The following is a 19,018-nucleotide window of genomic DNA, read 5'->3' as shown; positions in this document are numbered from 1 at the left end:
AATAACATGAATAAGAAATAGCTGCCAGCATACAGCACCAATAAACTCCCAGGTAACAAGTAGGAGGAATCAGGAGACAAGTGCTAGCTCAAGAGCATAACAACATAACCCCACTAACAGGACAATAGAGAACACAGAAAAATTAGGAAATTCAATTAAACTGCAGTAACTGTTGCTTTTGTTGAAAGAACATGCCGGCCACAGGTTAATAGGGCTTGGGAGGCTGAAATACGCCATCGCTTGTTAAAACAAGCACACGACCAAAACCCACAGTACTGCTGCTCTTGAAGAATTCAAACGGTGCAGGCTGGGCCGACAAGATTAAACTGTTGTGTTCGTGGTTTTTGTTGCTTAGTTCAAATCTATCGGTTTGTACTAGGGAGGAAGATACGATGAATACCCCCCCCCCCCAACCCTATGTGGCTGAACCGATCCGCAAGCAGTGTTCGCAGTTTAGAAAGCATGGCTCTTAATAGCTCATCGGCAGAATTTCAGAAGGAAGATTTGAACACCCCCCCCCGCCTCTATTGTCAAACCATATGAACAATCTGGAGCGATCCTGAATAGTTGTGACAGAAGTTGTAGCCTTTCCCATCGGTCTCACGGAGTGAGCAGAATTAGCGGCAAACTGCAACCCTGGAGCAGGGGTGGGGGAAGAGGGGGTCTGCCCTGTTATTGCTCCAGGTCCTGAACTGCTATTCGGGTAACTGCCATATGCTGAGTTATTGGCAATTTAAATTTCTACCATATAGACTTAAAACGTTTCAGGCGAAACAACAGGCGGAAGATCAGTGGCTTTACTTTGGGTTTGTGGCTACAGCTCACTGAATAAGAAGGGAAGTTGTGATACAAGAATTTATTGATATGGGATTCAAAATGAGCTGGAAGTGAGAGACTCCCTGTGTGGTGAGTTGAAATCTGATTATTAACGATTCCTAGGATTTCATTAAACGTCTTGTGAACATAAAGAAGAAAAATTGCGAATTCAGTCTCATTTATACCCTCATTTCCCTAATGGCATCGCTCCCCGGAGATGCAGGCGGCTTGCGTTTCATCAAGTGAAAGAGATTACGTCTTAAAAACTTGTGTCGGGGCTCCACAAACAACCCCGGGAAATGCCCGCTTGAGCGACGGATGGGGCAGCCGCGCCTGGCACCGGTGACAAAGTCGCTTTCCGCGCGAGAGAGGGGCTGGAATGAAACTTTACAAAGTTGAGCCTCTTCCGGCGAGGTAGAGGCAGGGACCCAATCCTGCTCTGATGACTCAGGCAAGGAGCAACATTAGAGTCAACAGGCCCCTGGGCCTGAGCCAAGCCCGCAGAAACCAGCCCCTTACCGCGTTTTTCCCTTCCCCCCACTCTAGAGAGCAGGATCTCTGGGACTGTACCTGTCCTGACTCCGTACTTCAGCGTGTCCCTGCAGTCCACCAGGATCTGCTCCAGGGATTCGGGGTTGTCCGAGAGCTCCAGGTTGAAGCCCTCCATCCCTTCCAGCAGCTGGTGCGGGTGATGGAAGTCCAGGACTTTGGTGGACCTGTCGAACGTCTTCCTCACGTAGTTCAGGAGAATGTCAACCACCTCCAGCAGGAACTGCATGGTCTGCTCCTCGCCATTCTTGGCAGGCAGCAAATCTGCGGCGGGCGGGACACAAGAACTCAGCGCCTGCCTTGCAATCGGGAGACAGAATATGGACCGGCTCCCTTCGGAGCGTCATTTCCCAGGGTAGCAGCGGAATGCCCCGGCTCCCGCTCCGCCGCAGCGCGGCCGCCAGCCCAGGATTGGTGTGACAGTGTCTGGTGTCCCCTGCCAGGGCTCTGTCAGCTTCCTCCCCATTCGTCATTGGGCGGCGAGGGCACTAAACCGCAGCTTCCTGCTCGATGCTAAAAAGCGCATGTCACTGAAATCATGACACCCTACAAGCTAATCTATCGTGTTCCGAGGGAAAACATGCTCACCAACCAGCCCGAGAATTAGACGCTGCTCCCTGCACAACATTGTCTCAGTTCACTCGCTCTGTCTGGCGACAGAAACCTGTGGCTGAAGGTGCTTCTGGTTCTCCCCCCACATCACCCCATTAGGAGTAAATTAACTGCGATGCTTCCTAACCGGATAGCTATGCTGTTTTAACTAGCTTTTAAACACACATTGGTAATGAGCACTCTTCCCAAATTAAAAATAGATTTACTGTAAGTATTCATGGGATAATGGAACAATAAAATATAAGACCAGCACTCTGCCTATCCTCTCTCGCCTGCAGCAGATTGTCAGAAGAGACCAGTTTATGCATCAAAACGTAATCACAGCACTCTGACACAAACACACCCCTGTTAAGCATACTTTGTACTGGAAAGAATTTAGCGTTTTTAGTGGCCGATTTAAAATGAAAAAAATGCGTGTAACTGATTGTGGGGCAAATGCTTAGATGGTGCAATTGGCCTAACTCCACTGAAGTCACTGAATTAGCTGAGCCGATTTACGCCAGTTGAGGATCTCGCCCAAAGTATTTTAAATACATATAAGTACGTATATATTGATATTATACATGTTATCTACATCTACAGGGTGTTACTCTGACAGCAAAATTCTCAGGGAAAAAAAGATACTCATTATTAAAAAGCAAAATCTGCAGCTAGATGAAATGCCAGAAAGACAGACGATAAAAACACTGCTGAGATTAAGCAGCCAATTGTTCTAAGGATCACTTACCTCTAGCAAATAAATTGGAGAAGTCTGTCTCGGCCCGCCTGAACCTGGCTTCCCTCTCGCTGTTCTCACAAGCCAGCAAGTTCTTGGAAGACTGCCTTTCCTTGAGAGAGCTCACAATCCGGCTCTTATCTTCCAGGCTGTTGTTCCTTTGCAAGAACCCTACATTATTATTACAAGATCCACAGGTCAGAGTATTCTCACTTCCAAGCATGTTTATAAACGCTTAAAGCTGCTCACTAGACAACAGTTCAAAGTGGGGTTTATTCTGTATCTACCTAATGAGGTCAGGAAGAAGAGTATTTATAGGGATTATTTGCCTCGAGGAGGGTGAGCTCCAAATGACATCGACTACAGAAACCCAGCCATGCAAAAAACGAATTTTCGTCATTTAGTGCAGTGGTAAATTCTTATTAAGTCGATCAGACAGATTCCACTTCAGTAATCAGCCACGGGAAGAGGGTTCAGGATAAGTCAATGCCATTGCAGCCTGCAGGCGAAGTTTATGGGCCTAGCAGACAGGAAGGGGCAGTGATGTGTGATTAAAATCAGGGCCACTTTCAGTTTTCCTCCTAGTGTTGCCATCACGCTAAGGAAGCATGTTAGTAACTGGCTAACCTGGGAGATTGTCCAGTTCTAAAGATACAGGCACTAAGCTCAGCGAGAGTTCTCTCCCTATTAGTGATGATAAATTAATATCAGTAAAAAGTGAGGAGGTGCTGATTTTCAGGTAAAAAAATATTTCTGTGTTTTTAACCATTTCCTCCTGGCCTCAGAAAATCTGCTATTATCAGAGATACAGTTCTAACACACAAGATTATATAGAAATAATCATTATGACAATATTTTTAGGCGCTGAAGTACTTCGGCGATGGGCTCCATACAATATCCTAATAGAAAACAACAATATTCTCCGTGCACAAAGTAGAAATGAAACAATAATTATATTTGCCATTCAATCCACACTAGCTAAACAAAGTAAACCAGCTAAACCTGTCTCCTTGTGTTAACGAAGTAAATGGATTTTTATTTCCCATCTGGCAACATTGCTTTTATTGGAGACCTTAGAGAAACGTCTTTAGACATGATCAACTCTTCAGCCTCTGTAGCCACTTAACATCAAACGGTGCCATAGTTTTGTTTTAGTTTGAGAATGGCACATTCTGTGGTAATTCGACATTATGAAAGGGATACTGATAAAGTAAACATTTAACTAGAACTGCAATCATCTGTCATCCAAAGGTTCCCACTGACCCACCAGCCTCTGGAGCCTTAGCACTTGAAAAAAACCCTTTACCATCAAATTTGAATCCATCAAAACCAATCACACTTCGTGTTACCAGTTAAGGAGATCGACTGCGTGTAGGAAAAGCCAACACTGTAACTAGAAAAGGAGTACTTGTGGCACCTTAGAGACTAATAAATCTCTAAGGTGCCACAAGTACTCATTTTCTTTTTGCGGATACAGACTAACACGGTTGCTACTCTGAAACACTGTAACTGTTTTCCTTGTTCCGTTCTGTCCATTTCCCTTGGCTGGCTTTCTAGACTCTGGGCTCTCAGCAACCAGTATACTAACTAGCTAGAGGTTTATTCTCTCATAGGTAAATGCTACGGGGGGCTGACGATTGAAATAGCCTTCATGATTTTAGACTTTTGCAAACTGAAAATTGCAGATACATCTTGAATATGGGGGGGTGGGGAGGGGGAGATTCTGCTCTCAATTACTGCGCAGTAAATCCGCAGGCTCTGGAGTTCCTTTTACAGATTGGCTCAGTAGACTTGGAGCGCAAAATGCAAAGAAGAGGGAGTGATAGCCTTTTTTATTTAAATTGAATTGAATGATTCTGTATTAAACCACAATGGATTTAGCTCCTGTTGCTACAGTTTTAATCTCAACAGAGTGAAAAATCACCTCTGCTGCTTTGTTATGTATATGAAATAGCATACGGGTCAGAGTTTACCATAAAACTAGATAACACGATGATAACTAGATGAACTAATTGGCTACAGAGTAATACCTGTGGAACAGTTAAACTGAGCCACTAGCTGAAAATTGATGGTCTTGGAAGTTCTTCGTTTCAGTTTCAAACGTAGAGAAGAAATTTGTCGCATAAGACCAACACTAAAAGGTGGATGCAGGACAACAAACCCTCACTGCACGAGTCACTTAATCACCTAAACAGCCAAATGAAATCAACAGGATTACCCCCATAATTGAGGATTACTATCCCATGGTTTACAAGGATGGCCCCAGATAGTCATTGTACTCTGGACCACCACTTGATGATCACCTCCACCTGCTCTAGCTTGTAGTTCTCATCCTCTCACCTCTACCTCATGCATTTAAGAGCATGAGCCTCCAATCCGGAAACTTCAGAAAAATTAAAGGGCGTCTAGGATCTAGTGCATGGTAAGGGGAGCTGTTCAGGTATTAAAAATAAATGATTTCTTACCAACAAACAAAAGACAAACGAACAACCCACCTAACTGCTGTAACCTTATGAGTAAATGATCCTCGAATAAAGAGAAACAGGCTGTAGCATAACAAAGTAGGCATGTGCTATACCGGGTGTATGGTCTGCCTCAGGAAGCATATTATTTTCCATATAAACAAGAAGACATTTTCTTGAGATATTCAGTGCAAGAAGTTCTGTAAAAAGGACAACTGCTCTGAAAAATAATAATACAGCGATTCCTCATTGTTGCATACCCCTTATGGCGTTCATATTATAGAGTGAAAATAAACATATATTTAAAATATTTCCAATACTAAGCTGAGGGGCAGATCTTGAATTACAGACAAGATGACAACTACCTCCCGAGAGGCAGAAGATTGTATTTAAGATGGTTGGAGAAGTTGTCTAGATGCTAAAGGGATTGGTATAGCTGGCAACTGCTTGGTTGCCTCTCCTTGGCGGTCGCAGTGTTTCACTGCTCAGATTGATCCCCTTACCGAGGAGACGGAACCAGAGTCCTTGTCCAAATTAAAAGACAGCAATATTTCCTTTGACATAAATAAGAAAGTTCCCCCAAAACCCCGGTCTATGTTGTTATCTAACTAATCTAAAGTGAATAAAGGCAAATGAGGTTAATTCCAGAACAAAGCAATTGAACTATTAATAGTAAGCTTCAGAGGGGTAGCCGGGTTAGTCTGGATCTGTAAAAGCGGCAAAGAGTCCTGTGGCACCTTATAGACTAACAGACATATTGGAGCATGAGCTTTTCTGGGTCCGCCGAAGTGGGTATTCACCCACGAAGGCTCATGCTCCAATACCTCTGTTAGTCTATAAGGTGCCACAGGACTCTCTGCCGCTATTAATAGTAAGTGACAGCTTCACTTGAGCGCACACCCCTAATGTAAGGACTTTTATCAGTCTTGATTCCCATTTAGCAGAGAAGGAGTACTTGTGGCACCTTAGAGACTAACCAATTTATTTGAGCATGAGCTTTCGTGAGCTACAGCTCACTTCAAGTGAGCTGTAGCTCACGAAAGCTCATGCTCAAATAAATTGGTTAGTCTCTAAGGTGCCACAAGTACTCCTTTTCTTTTTGCGAATACAGACTAACACGGCTGTTCCTCTGAAACCTGTCATTTAGCAGAGAGAATCTAGCAGCGCTGGTTAACGTTACAAGTCACTGAGAACACGGTTGTACCCCCAGACGTGAGACTCATGCTCCGAGATGGGTTTATATAACTACTTAGTAGCCAACTTGGGGGCCTCCTCTTGTATTTTTTGCTCATCCAAAGCGTCCAGAGAAATCAATGGACATTTTGCGTGACTCAGGCTCAGGACTGTGAGTTGGCGCATTTCCACCTATGTATAGACTCACATGGGATAGGACCACCTGGCCTTATTGAGAACCTACAAGAGAAAAGGCTGGTTTGAGGGCCTACATACCACAGGACTGAATTTAGGGGCTGTTGCTGCTTTAACTTTATTTGCCTACAGGTATACCTGTGTACGTTGTGGAGCTCTCCTCGACCACAATATTATTTTAATGGAACTTGGTGAATTTATAACATAAGGGAAACCAAAGTGGTTAAAAGCTGCACCAATAACAGAATGGTCTACTGCTTTCTGATTGGCCGACAACAGCGCAACAATTTCTCTTCCCGCCTACTTTTTTCCCCTGGGCATCTTCTAGGAACTGGTGATTTATAAACGCCTAACTAGCTCATTGGAAAGCAGAAAAGAGTAGCCATGCTAGGGCTTTACTTGGAGGCTGTTTCTGTGCCTGAGGGTAAACACATGAATAGATCAAAACGTTAAAATATCTGTATCCCACTTATGAATTTAAATTAAGAATTATGTTGGAGAGACAGTGGAAGCAGCGGACAATAAATAACTGTCCATGCAATTTGTCGTCTGAGAAGACGAAAGCCCTTATTAGCACCTGCTACACTCAGACATTAAACTGCAAGTTATTTTCATAGCTTTGCATGGGCAGCATTTTTAAAAGCTACTTTTCTCAGGAATGTACCAGAAGGGTCAGAACTAGAGTCCTGAATCTCAGGCTTAATAACAAATAAAATGGATAAGAAACAATAGCATTTGCACTCTAAAGGGGGAATGGATAGTGTGCGTAAAACCGTCTTTTATACAACTTACACTGCAGATCAAATAGACTTCAGAAGGAGGGATATAATCCAGATTTCCCAATTCCCAGTTCAGTGCTTTAACCACAACATCACAGTCCCTCCATACACACATAAATCTTTTGTACTAGATGCATCATAAACCTGTATCTCCCTGGGGTGTTAATTGCTAAAGCGCCTGGATGAGTCATGAGCAAAAGTCTCACGGACTTTCAGTAAGACTTATGCTCTAACTCACTTAGGCGCCTTCGAAATTCCCCCCGTGCCGTGTTACTTGCTGTTCTGTAGAGTATCATCATCAGCCGTGAAAGCAGACTGGGCCCCATCGCCCTACGCGGACGCGTAGTCCCACTGATCTCAATGGGAGTAAAATCAAGTGTTTGTCGAATGGGGTCCCGTCAGCAATGATAGCAGTCTGGAGCGGACACTTTTTTGAGTGGGTCATAATGAAAGATTATAAACAAACTACACCCATAGTGAAAACCTTGACCACGGCCAGCAAACTTGGCTTTCAATGAAAATCAATCAAGCCATTTAAAATACATTTGCTTATAAAAAGGTATTTCCCCCTTCCGACTGTGGCTTTTAATTAGATAAGAGGGCAGACAGACATATTTAAGGGAAGATATGCCGCATACATTTTGGACAAGTAGTTGGTAAAAATTTAAAATACACGATATACAAAAACATTGTTATCCATTGCGCACGTGTTTGCTTTTGCTTTGAACCATGTTTTGAATCTCATTTAAAGTTTGCGTTCAAAATTAATGGTTTTCAAGAAACAGCAGTTCTCCCTGACAGACAGGAGCGACTAATGTCCGGTTTACTGTAAAACTCTGTAATTCCATGATATGTAAGCTCTGAAACAATATTGTGTAGAATTAAGAGGAATCGACTGTAAATATTCAAATGTCATATTTCTAAATAGCCGTAATTAAAAAATGGTATTTGGCAGCATTCAGCTTTTACGCTATTTAGTTTCCAAGGGTAACTTTTTATTCCTATGCTTGAGCTATATAGCAGTGTGATTAATTGTGTGTGTGTACTTATACAAGTGCTGAGTAAAATAAATCACTGTATTAGATGAATTACCGTGTATTATCACTATTACCGAGTGTATCATTTTACTATAAAGCAGAAAAGAGTAATAAAATAAATAGTACTGAAAATAAAAGTAAGCCTTCATGCAATACAGTGTCCTTTCAATCCTTGTTTGTTTGCTTGCTTGGAAACCAGATGGTTATTTGTTTGAATCCCCCCCAACAGTCCTTTTCCTTCTTCAGATCCAACATGGTGGGATTGTTCATTTTCAGTTTATTTTATTTAACACCTGCACTGTGTGGTGCTGTGATGTCCCTTCATAACCCTGGTAGTCTAGCAACACAGAACAAACCCAGCGGTGCGTTACTTTATCAGTTCTGCTTGCCGTACTAAATTAAAACGATGATGAAAAAGCCCATAGCTCCAGACACTGAAGGGACCCGTAGGGGAACGGTCCATTAAACCCAGATCAGGGGCTATTTATAGAACTAAGCTGCTACCCGTTAATAGCACCATTGGGTTCCAATGCAACTTCTTAATAGACCGAGGGCTAAAAAAATTGCAACCTACAATTTCCTGAATCCAAACTTCCATGTAACAAAGCATCTAGCGAATGAGCTTTGATTAGGGAAAAGGGAGTTTAAATAGTTCTTTGCATTGATAAAACGCTCTCACCGCCCATTTCACACACACTAAAATGGTCCTCTTACTAAAAGGTAATTGAGAATGGGGAGAAAATAATTCCTATTCATAACGGGGGAAATGCTGCGTAAAAGGAATGATCGTTTGGCATCAGATAATAAAGATCAGACTCTTTGTCTTCAAAAGGGAAGGCGCGGTGAAGAAATCTGGAGAGGCGAAGACAGCTTGTTATCTGTAAATGAATCTCTTGCTGTAACGTTGCAATCTGATTGTATATTTGTTTCCTTTCCTTCATTTAATCGGCCTGCACGCTGACTGGCTGCCAGCACTATCTCCCAAACACAGCGCTCTGACGAATTGCTGTTTAATAAGGCTCTCGTTAATCTCTCCCCCCACCTCCACCCCAGGAGATTCTATTTTCCGGCCTGATAAGGTTGAAAATTTTCAGACAGTGAGATGTGGCAAAGACCTTGCTCGTTTCTCACAGCCGCCCTTCTGGCCGCTCCCTCAGTCTCATTAAGCTTCCACCAGTTCTGCGCCAGCCCCTGCCACTTTCGCCTCCCCTTAGCCCTCTCCCCAGCTCAGAGGAGCTGTGTCATCAGACAGGAGACCATGGTGAGCTACAATGCTCCTCAAAGCTCTTCTCATAAAGAAGCAGCATAGAGACAACGCTTCGTTTTTAGCAGGTCAAATAGTGCTGGAATGGGTTACCACCCGCCACAGCCCCACACAGACTCGGTCACTTTCTCCCAAGCTCAGTGCTTGAAAAAATGCTTTTAAATGTGGCTCAGAAAACCTCCGGGATGAAAAGCTGCGTAAAGCGGCGCTCTGAGCCACAGACCTGCTCCCGGGGACGTCGATGGGAGCGCTCCGATTGACTTCAACTGGAGCAGGTTCGAGCACAAGGGGGTCGGGTGAAATGAACCAGGGATTTCATTGTGTCTAGACCGAGTTAGGGCGGTGCTGCGCCTCCAAGCCCTGCGCTGCCCTTGCTCTTTTCTGACAGCAGAGGGCGGAAGAGTCCGCAAAGAGCGGCGCTCACGCAGCCTCCCACAAATTACTAAAAGGAGGTTAGGGGCTTAATTGGGGCTCACTGGGAGGAGGCACATCTCTTCTCATTTTGTTCCCTTTTCTGAGTTATCTTAATACAAAGAGATGGCTTACTAAAGCTTCCCTCTCTCAGCCTTGCTTCATACCAGGAGAGAGCGCTCTGTTTGGCAACAAGAAACTCCCAGGCATGGAGGGGCTCAAAGACAGAAGAAGGGTCACAAATGCACATTGCGAACTATGGACAGCCTCTTTGCACTTACCACATATTTTGAGACCAATTTTTCTGGTACATCCATGAGCCACATCACACCAGGTGTCGTAAGCTAAAACAAAAGACAGATTCACATAATACAGAAGCCAGGCACTAGGGGCGAAGATCCAGACACTTCCATGTGGGGGGCATCTGCTGTTAAATTGTAATAAAATACCCCCAAACCAATACAATATACACTCCGCCTCTTGCCTATCTCCTCCTCCCTTTCCACCCTCATCCTCACTGCCCTATGAGGAGGTATACAGATAATTTCAGAGATCACCATTTTAAAAGGGCTCCAAGCGCCTAGTCTGTGTTGGACCAGCGTCTGGAGTCACCCGGGGCAGAGACGACTCTGTCTTCAAATCAGCAGCACCATCGAGATGTCACACCAGCCCATCAAGAAAGAAAGAAAAGGCATCTGGGACCTTAATAGCTAATAATTTATTGGCAGGCCTCCAACAAAATGGCAGCTTAAAATAAACTGGCATGAAATGGGGTCCTGGAAGAGTTCAGGAATTAATTGGGTGAAAAATAGTATTTGACTACATGATCGGACTTGCATGAATAAGCTTCAGCCGGACTGACAGTGGGCAGCACATTAGTGCGTCTCACGTCTTCTCCCTACTTCTGCTCCCCACTTTCCAGCCGTCCCTTCATTCAACCCCACCCCCGGGCTGTGCTTTCAGACAGTGCACTGCCGGCAGGGTTCACCGCTGAACTGGGGATGGGCGTGTGGGTGTGGGCGGAGAGGGAGGAGGACAGAAGAAGCAATCGTTGACATAATCACAATTCTCTTTGCCTGGCGTTTGCCGCGTGTGTGTGTGCGGTTTGAATTGCCGACATTCAGCTACCAGGAGGTTACTGTCCCCCTACAGTGCCAGGCAGCTACACCGCGTAAGTAGCGGGTATATTTCCACGGTACCATACGCAGCCCCTCTCCAGTTGCCTCGATCTGTTTCCTCGCAGGGCACGCTCCTGTGGTCACCTGAGCTAACGTGAAGCAAGTAAGGGGCTTGGGGTGAAAAGATCAGGCAAGCTAGCCCCTCGGAAAACAACGCCGGGAGGGGAACGGAGGAAAAACAAAACCAGGCAACGAGTGAAAGAAGGGCGAGAGGGGGATAGAGAAGAACGGAGGAGGGAAAGAACGGGCCCAGTCTTTCCCCTAACAAACCTCCCCGCGCAGAGCGCCGGCTGGGCGGCGAAGCCGCGGCAGGGCGTGGGCCCCGATGGGCTCCGGGTTACTTGGCGCCGGTCCGTAACCGGACTGAGCAGTCGAGGTATAACACGTGCCCCACAGCCAGGGCGAGTCCTGTGCAGTGAGGGACCGCACCCCGCCGCCTGCCCTGGCTCACGCGCCCCGCCCAGGCTGTGGGGCCGGGCTCGGAGCTGGGCCCCTGGGATCCCCCGCTACTCGCCGCGGAAGCCGGGGGAGCCCGGGGCATTGGGCCCGCTCTGTCCCGCCGCTCACAAGCCGCTGGCGGACAAGGCAAGCGCCGGGCCTCTGGTGATGGAGCCAGGCCACCGCCGGAGGTAGGGCCCGGCCGGCTGGGGCAGGCGGGGCCACCCCCTTGGGCACGGCGAGCCCAGCGCCCTGGAGAGAGGTCCGGAGCGTGAGCCCGCCCAGCTGCCGCTCAGCGTCCGGCCACAGGCGGGACCGGCTTTGCCGCCTCTGGTCTCCCGCCGCCCGGGCCCGCGCGGCTCCCTGCCTGTAGGGGGCGGCAGGGCGCGACGGGCTGGAGAGGAGGAGCCAGAGCCCTGGCCCGGGGCTGGCTGGAGAATAGACAGGGGAGGTCACCCCAGGGAAAGGGCGGGAGCGGGAGCTTCAGAAGGGCAAGGGGGCTTGGGGAACCCGGGGCGGCTGGAGGGGCCCGGGGAGAGAGGCCGAGAATAGCCGGGGCTGCGGAGCGGGCAGGAGCGAGCGGGAGAGGAGGGGCTGGGCAGAGGCAGCGGCGGGGAACAGACTGGGCAGGACCAGAGCCGAGGCTCAGGACCGCAAGGCAGGAGGTGGCGGGCGAGGGGACCTCAGCCGAAGGGGTGGAGACTGGCTTGGCCAGGAGGGAAGAGGTGCGGGGGCTGGAGGGGTCAGAGGCGGACCCAGGGGGGCAGGAGAGGAGAGAGTGACAGCCTGGAAAAAGAGCTCGGACACTTCAAGCAGCCGAAGGCATTTAAGGGCTAGAATAAGATGGAGCCTGACAGCAAGACCATGGCCAAAGGGAGCCAGGGGCAGAAGCACTTAGTCCGGGAACATGGCAGCCCTCCCCAGTCAACGCCCAGGCGGCCAAGAAAACAGCAGGGCGGGAAACAGCTCGTGTGGATGAGGGAGCTCTGCACTCCTGGGCTATTTCTAGCCCACGGATTTGGTTAGATAGAGAATTTCGTTAAGTGCCCCTCTGGGTGATTTTTTTTTAAAGTTTAAACCCTATCAGATTGTCCCCTAACCATTTTTTGCTAATCCATCGTAGATACAGAGAGAAAATGGGATTTTGTATTGCTGGCAGACATAGTTATTTCTTCCTAAAACTGAATTTCTGATTAATCCGATTTTAGTCCTGACATCTCAGCAAAAGACAACGCCCTCCCGCCCAACAACTCAAACCTCACACAAACGAACTGTTTTCCAGTGGGGTTTTTGCATGGTGGGTGTCCCCCGCCCATTCTTTCCAGTTGCAGAATAATCACAATAATGACACTAATGTTCATGCCTCATAGCCCAGGCAGCCCTTTCAGGGTAAAAGCTATTCCCCGCGTTACTGTGCCTGTCAAGCTTTTATTTCTTACTATTCCCCCCTCTTTGTCTCCGGTGATTATGTCATCGAGCCCCCCCCCTTCTTTTGGTAGTTGATTGTCTGAATTGTCTAGGCAGAGCGAAAAAACGATTCTCCCTCCACCTGCACCAGATCTGCTTCCCACTCACACCTCAATAATTCAAGGCAAATTCGGAGCAATTAGGGATACAGAGCTCTGAAAAGCTACAATTAGCATCGAAATTTCAGTTGATTATAGGCCTCAATGTAAGCAAAAAGGAAGCCATAGCATTAGCAGTATAAAATGCAAGTCTGGAACACACTTCACACGCAGGGTCTTGTTTCACCCTCTAACCAAGTCAGTTCCCTCCACCCCTTAAAAAAAAATCTTGACTTTCTAGCCATCTGGGGAGTTAGTTTATTTTCTAAATCTCCCAAAATGTGCCTGTAAAACCAAACGCTACTGGAGCTGAGGCTTTTCGGCATCCTTAGAAAATTAGTGAAAAATCTAAGGAGCAGCCTCTGATTTTAAACCACCAGAAAGATGGGATCTTTCTACAGAGCAATTTCCACACCTAATTTAAGGGCATGGAACAAGGATTTCCAGCTTTGTCGTTTTGTGGCGAATTTGGTCTCACCGAAATGCCATGCTAAAATGATAAAGCATCCAACAGGTTTAAAACGAGGAGAAAGACTAAAACCTACTTGTGGGTCGTAAATTAGTGGGGTTGGAGTCCTGATTGGCGTTGGAGGAGGATGGAGCAGAGGATGCCATCACTTCAGAAAGTCAAAGTCGTTTGGTCCAGTATTTTCCTCCAATATTTCTCTGGTGGATGGACAGTAAAGAATTTACTGGAAGGAAAGAAAAGGCGGCTTTAGAGATCTGGTCTCCTGAAAGGATGAAACGCGAGTCCTGTCTAGATTAACTAGTCAGGGTATGATTCTGCAGCCAACAATAAGCAATTAAACTCCTCGCGAAGTGACAGTGTCTGGGAAAGCCTGCACAAAGGGTTGCATCTCGAGTAGAAGAGTCCTTATCACGACGTTTCTTAGCCAGGCAAAAATATTCAAACACAAAGCGATGAAAAGGAAAGCTCAGGGAAGGCGTGCCGCGGACACTTATTTAGTTTAAGGTAGCTAACATGGAAACATGACAATTAGAAAATTCTTCCATAGACTGAAGAGCCAAATCGTTTCTTTGCTGGATGTTGGAGCGCTATATCCTGTGCGGAATGATGGATTTAGCAGACCATGAAGTCTATCGCAATTATATCAATGGCCACTGAAGAGGGCAATTATGGCTCATGTCAAATTGAAACCAACTTATAAAACAGGCTTTTAAATTATCAGTCAAAATGACCTACAATCACAACAGAATTCTTGCTGCGATTCTGTGTTTTATCGTCTAGTCCCTGAAATATTAATCAGATTAAATACGAAAGTATTCAGGAAGGATTGATATATAAATCTTCAGATCTGTCGCCGGTAACAAAGGCACATTTTCTTTTTTGCCTTTGTACGCGTATGTGTGTTATATGCATGTATTCATGTGTGTGCATAGATGCACGTTCAACGTGCACACGACTGAACCATGCCATTCACATTTAAACTTTGGCATATGCTATCAGGGGGTACGTAGCTGAAAAAGGTGATCATAGTAAGATCCACCTCTTATGGACTAACCCTTGTTCCCAGCCAGCTGTTAAGTTCTTTACAGGCGGACATTGCATTCCAATAACCAGTTTTGGTTCGCTGATCGAGAACCTCCGGTCAATGCCTCGCTTTTCTGATGGTCCCCACCCATGGCTGGGTCTGATTTATTTTATCCAGAAAAATCAAGAAAGAAAATCAAGGTCCAGTAAATTAAGAAGCCCCCTCCTCCGAAGCCAATAATAAAAAAATTCATTTTCACTGCGCGGATTAAAACCAGCGTGTAAATACAACGGGCCAGTGATTTCAATGGTAAACGGGTAAATTATTTAAAAAAACCCACAACCAACCAAGATGTAAATAGACATCCTAAAGCAGAGGGACTCACTGGACAATGCCTGGAAGTGAAGTAACAGGTTAGCCCAACAGTCTACCACACCGGTTGTCTCAAAATGCATATTATTTCTCCCTGGACAGGGCAGCCACACAAAAATGGTTTTGGGAAAAGCCCCCTGTTCCGAAAGAGCCTCCTGAAGGCTTGAATAATACAATCTAGTGAGGAGAGTTAAAAGGAGACTTACCGCGGAGGAGAGCGAACCCACCCTTACTCCAAGTGTCCAAAAAGCCAGGGGATTCTAACCTTGGGAGGGAGTCGCCGCTTATAAACTCCGCGAGAAACGACGTCGGAATACCAATCGCGCCTCGGAATTTAATTCGCGATGACCTTTTTCCACAAGTACTTGGATTTGCTTTTTTTAAAGCGTGAATCGCCGGGTGATCTGCTCCGACGCAGGCATGAGTCACACCGCTTCCACCACCTCCTCTTCTTCAATATGGAAGGCAAGCAGGCAGGCTGGGGGGAGATCGACCAGGTCAGTTTGCTGGGTCGGAAATCACGCGCCCAAGTGTTGCCTTCCCAGGCTAATGTGACTTATTTGCAGGTGTTTTGGTCGCCTCGGGGTTTTATAGCTCGCTTATGAATCCAGATCACGAAGATGCACCCAGAAAGGCTGAACCTATGAGTAATACAGTACGTACTCAACACGCTCTGTTTTCAGAGAAGGGCAGGGGGGCTAGTAGGAAAGACACTTCCGCTCGGCGATGTGCATCTTTTAAAATACCTATTGAGTCCTTTCTGAGCCCGAGAGGGTTATCTCCAACACAACAAAAACGTTCATTATATAAACACGAAGCAATCGTGACTGCCAACAAACAGTCGATTTTAAAAAAAAATCATCTCTTTAAAAGAAAGCTATTTGATCTCAACTTTAGCTGCCTTTCAGTCTCTTTTGTTCTAACTCATATCACACTGTACTACCATATAAAACACGTTATCTCAGGAATAATTTCAGGCAGTGTCTTTGTTAAATGGGGCTTAGCAAAAATACCCCCCACTCTTCACTGTGATCAGAATATTATACCCCATTCATTTTTTCTTCTTTAGGACCCCCCAAGCTATGAGTAATTATTTTTGTGAGTCTCCACCAGAGGGCGTCAAAGATCCAGACGGATGAATCTTTTGGTCTTTACCATGGCTACAAGGAACACCTGTTTTTTTATGACTTAGTTTAAATGTTTTAATTAGATCCAGGACTTACCACCAACCTCCTCTTGCTAAAAATAAATACACTCAGAAAACCTTTTTGTTTTTAGCCTCTAAAACTCAGAAGAGCATTACATTTTAAAGGAGATGTTTTGCTAGCAATTTCCAATGAGGACTGAAGTATTAGGTTTCAAATTGTTGAAGTAACTAGACATATGAATCAATACGAATGTCTCTAAAGAAGACAGGTACATGATTTGCAGGAATGTGCAATGACTGAAAAAGAAACGTCTTATGGAGGTCAAAGAAGTGTTCGTCAGTCAGAAATGTTAGCAGCATAACAGGTTCAGACGTGTCCTTTCTGAAGGACTTGGTAGTTGGAAGAATGAAAAAAACACCTTAAAATCTCCATTCAAACTACCGAATGACAGCACTAAATGCCCAGAACTATCGCTCCGCCGTGAAGACGCGCTGTCTAGGAAATGGACACACAACTAAAATACTCTGAATAAAAAAAAGCATCTTTTAAATATACTTTGAAAGGATCTAATAGCTCCAGCTATTCTCGGGAAAACTATTAAAAGGATGTTTCAGCTAATGAGACAGAACGTTTGCTCATTACAGAGAATGAGACAGAATAATGCAATTATAGTTAATTGTCTATATAATTGTAAATAAATATATTTGCTTTTAGAAAATTAATACAAAATATGGCAATGGGTGCATTTACTCTTCTAGATCTTGAAACTTTTCAAGCTGTGCCTTCGGGTAAAAGAGAATATCTACACGTCGAGGCTCAAGAAAAACTCGAACTCGTTAGTGGGAAGTCAAACTATTAGAACCCAAAGTGCTGTCAGTGGCAAGCTGAAGACAGAGTTGTTTCAGCGTCTGAAACAACAAATCATTAAATGGCACGAACGTCCGCCAGGCTGAGTTCTGAAAAGTGCTGTTTAGAATTGCAAGGCAAACGGACCAAACTTTGCATGTTTTAGTCGACGTTTAGCAAGCACCCTGTTTCCAACCGAAAAGGTAATGCGAGAATAATGGCAACCCAGTAGACAGCAGAACATTCCTGCATAGGCTATAGAGTAAGAAAATTGCATTCACCCCTACACGCTCATTTAGCTGTCAAAACCCCCGCGCTGGTTTCAGCACCTCGGACAGCAATCATGTAACGATAAGGGAGTTCGATGCCGGTGCCTTCTGTGAATTAGCACTTTGAAGGGCAGGCGACGATTCTACCTCACGCCTCTTCCTTAGAGGGTTTTGTACGTACATGCAAACTGCCCGCAAGGTTTTTTGCTTCAGCTTTATGATCCACTCAAATAATTCAACTAACTATTGGGAGCGAAGCCGGAAGGCAGGGAGCTGTCAGGGCCATAATTATTTCAGGCTGTTGCTGGAGTAAGAGTGGGAGGAAAGGGGAAAGCTGAGTGATGGGAGAGGGAAGGGGACCAGTGGCACACGCTGAGCGTTTTCTCACGGAGGTTGCCTTAGAAAAGCACGCAGAGCCTTGAAGTCAATGCAAAACCAGCAAAAACATGGTTCTCTCTCTCCCTTAGCCCCCCCCCCCCTTCGAACCCGAATCCCCCAGACCCGGGCACATTTACCTGACCAGAGCTCTGGCAGATAAAAGGTTTTGTGTTTGAAGTCAGTTCTTTGTCAAGGCGGATAGATACGGAACTTCGGTCTGAATTTAAGGTGCTCTTATGCCTTAAAGATCATTTTACATCCTTCTCCTAAAGGGTGGTTCAATAACACACCGCATTTGCTTAGATCCTTTTAATCCTGCAGTGTCATGCAAAACATAACACCCTGCCCATATTACATTTATCGAAGGCAACCCCCTTCATCAACAAGGGGAGTATTTATGTGCCAGCAGCTTCTGTGTCACAGCAGTAGTCCGAACCTTCTCACCGGGCAGAGGCTTTGTCAAAACCAAATTAGGGAGCAGCGGTTATCTAGGGGGCAAATACAAATTTGTGGTCCCCAGTGTAGATTAGTCAGGAACGTAATTTTATAATTTAAAACAAACGTAAAATAAATCCGAGTTGAATCAAAGTGATTTCAAAAAGGCGTTTACAAGGGTGCAGCAGTCTATTGATTTTGACTCAGTAGGGCAGAGGGGGAAAACCCCGGGATAAACACAACAGTAGTGAAGATAGCCTTTGTTACAAGGGGAAAAATGTTTTAAGAAAAATTCCTGCAGATGGCGCTATTTCTCAATTTCAGCTTTTGAACAAAAGTAACCTTAATGGAGATGGGCCTGTAGTGAACGCAATAATGTATAGCTTACACTTACTGCGTTTATTTCACTCTGTGTCGTGTCATCTGAATTAATGTACAGTTCAAGGGGGCCGAACCATCAACTCCTGTGGCTTCAAGGGCAGGCGAGGGTGTTCTACACCGAGTGTAGAATCCATCCTTACATTAAGGGCCCTAGAGTTTCATTTTACACCCATTGGAGAGTATAAGCAAGACACCCAGGGAAGAAGGTGGGAACAGTATTAGGCCCTTAACATTTTCCCAGCATAAGTCCCTGCATTTGCTTTCAAAATTCAGAAACATGGTAAATATTTAGACTTTTAAAACATAAAAGGTTCCTAAGCAGTTGTAAAGATTATTTCCTATGGTTAGACAGGGTCCAAGCTGAGAGACACTGGTTTCAGAGGGAGCTGCAGGTACTCAGTACCTCTCAAGATTAGGCCTCACTCTGTGATACAAACTTGAACTATTTGTATAGTTACTTTACCTTAAAAATGTGTGTAAATTGTGCTTTCGCTGCCTTGTT

The 19,018-nt window shown here is 45.5% G+C and overlaps 1 protein-coding gene across 2 annotated transcripts in view; it reads right to left on the bottom strand.

Annotated features, from left to right (window-relative positions):
* GAD1 (glutamate decarboxylase 1) overlaps nt 1-15,630 on the bottom strand; it is a 47,155-nt gene extending 31,525 nt beyond the window's left edge. Inside the window, exons 1-5 of one of the 2 annotated variants that reach the window (XM_073305805.1) lie at nt 15,266-15,630; nt 13,740-13,886; nt 10,295-10,357; nt 2,705-2,863; nt 1,387-1,629 (exon numbers count right to left, since the gene is read on the bottom strand). In XM_073305805.1, coding sequence (XP_073161906.1) covers nt 1,387-1,629; nt 2,705-2,863; nt 10,295-10,357; nt 13,740-13,809 — 535 coding nt within the window. In that variant the 5' untranslated portion in view covers nt 13,810-13,886; nt 15,266-15,630. The remainder of the gene's footprint in view (nt 1-1,386; nt 1,630-2,704; nt 2,864-10,294; nt 10,358-13,739; nt 13,887-15,265) is intronic. The other variant, XM_073305806.1, reaches the window with a different exon arrangement.
* Nucleotides 15,631-19,018: the final 3,388 nt, after the last annotated feature.

Source organism: Lepidochelys kempii, chromosome 11 (genome assembly GCF_965140265.1).
Source record: "Lepidochelys kempii isolate rLepKem1 chromosome 11, rLepKem1.hap2, whole genome shotgun sequence".
Taxonomy (NCBI): Eukaryota; Metazoa; Chordata; order Testudines; family Cheloniidae; genus Lepidochelys; species Lepidochelys kempii.
Note: the sequence above shows the minus strand (reverse complement) of the source record. Positions and strands in the feature narration are given on the sequence as shown.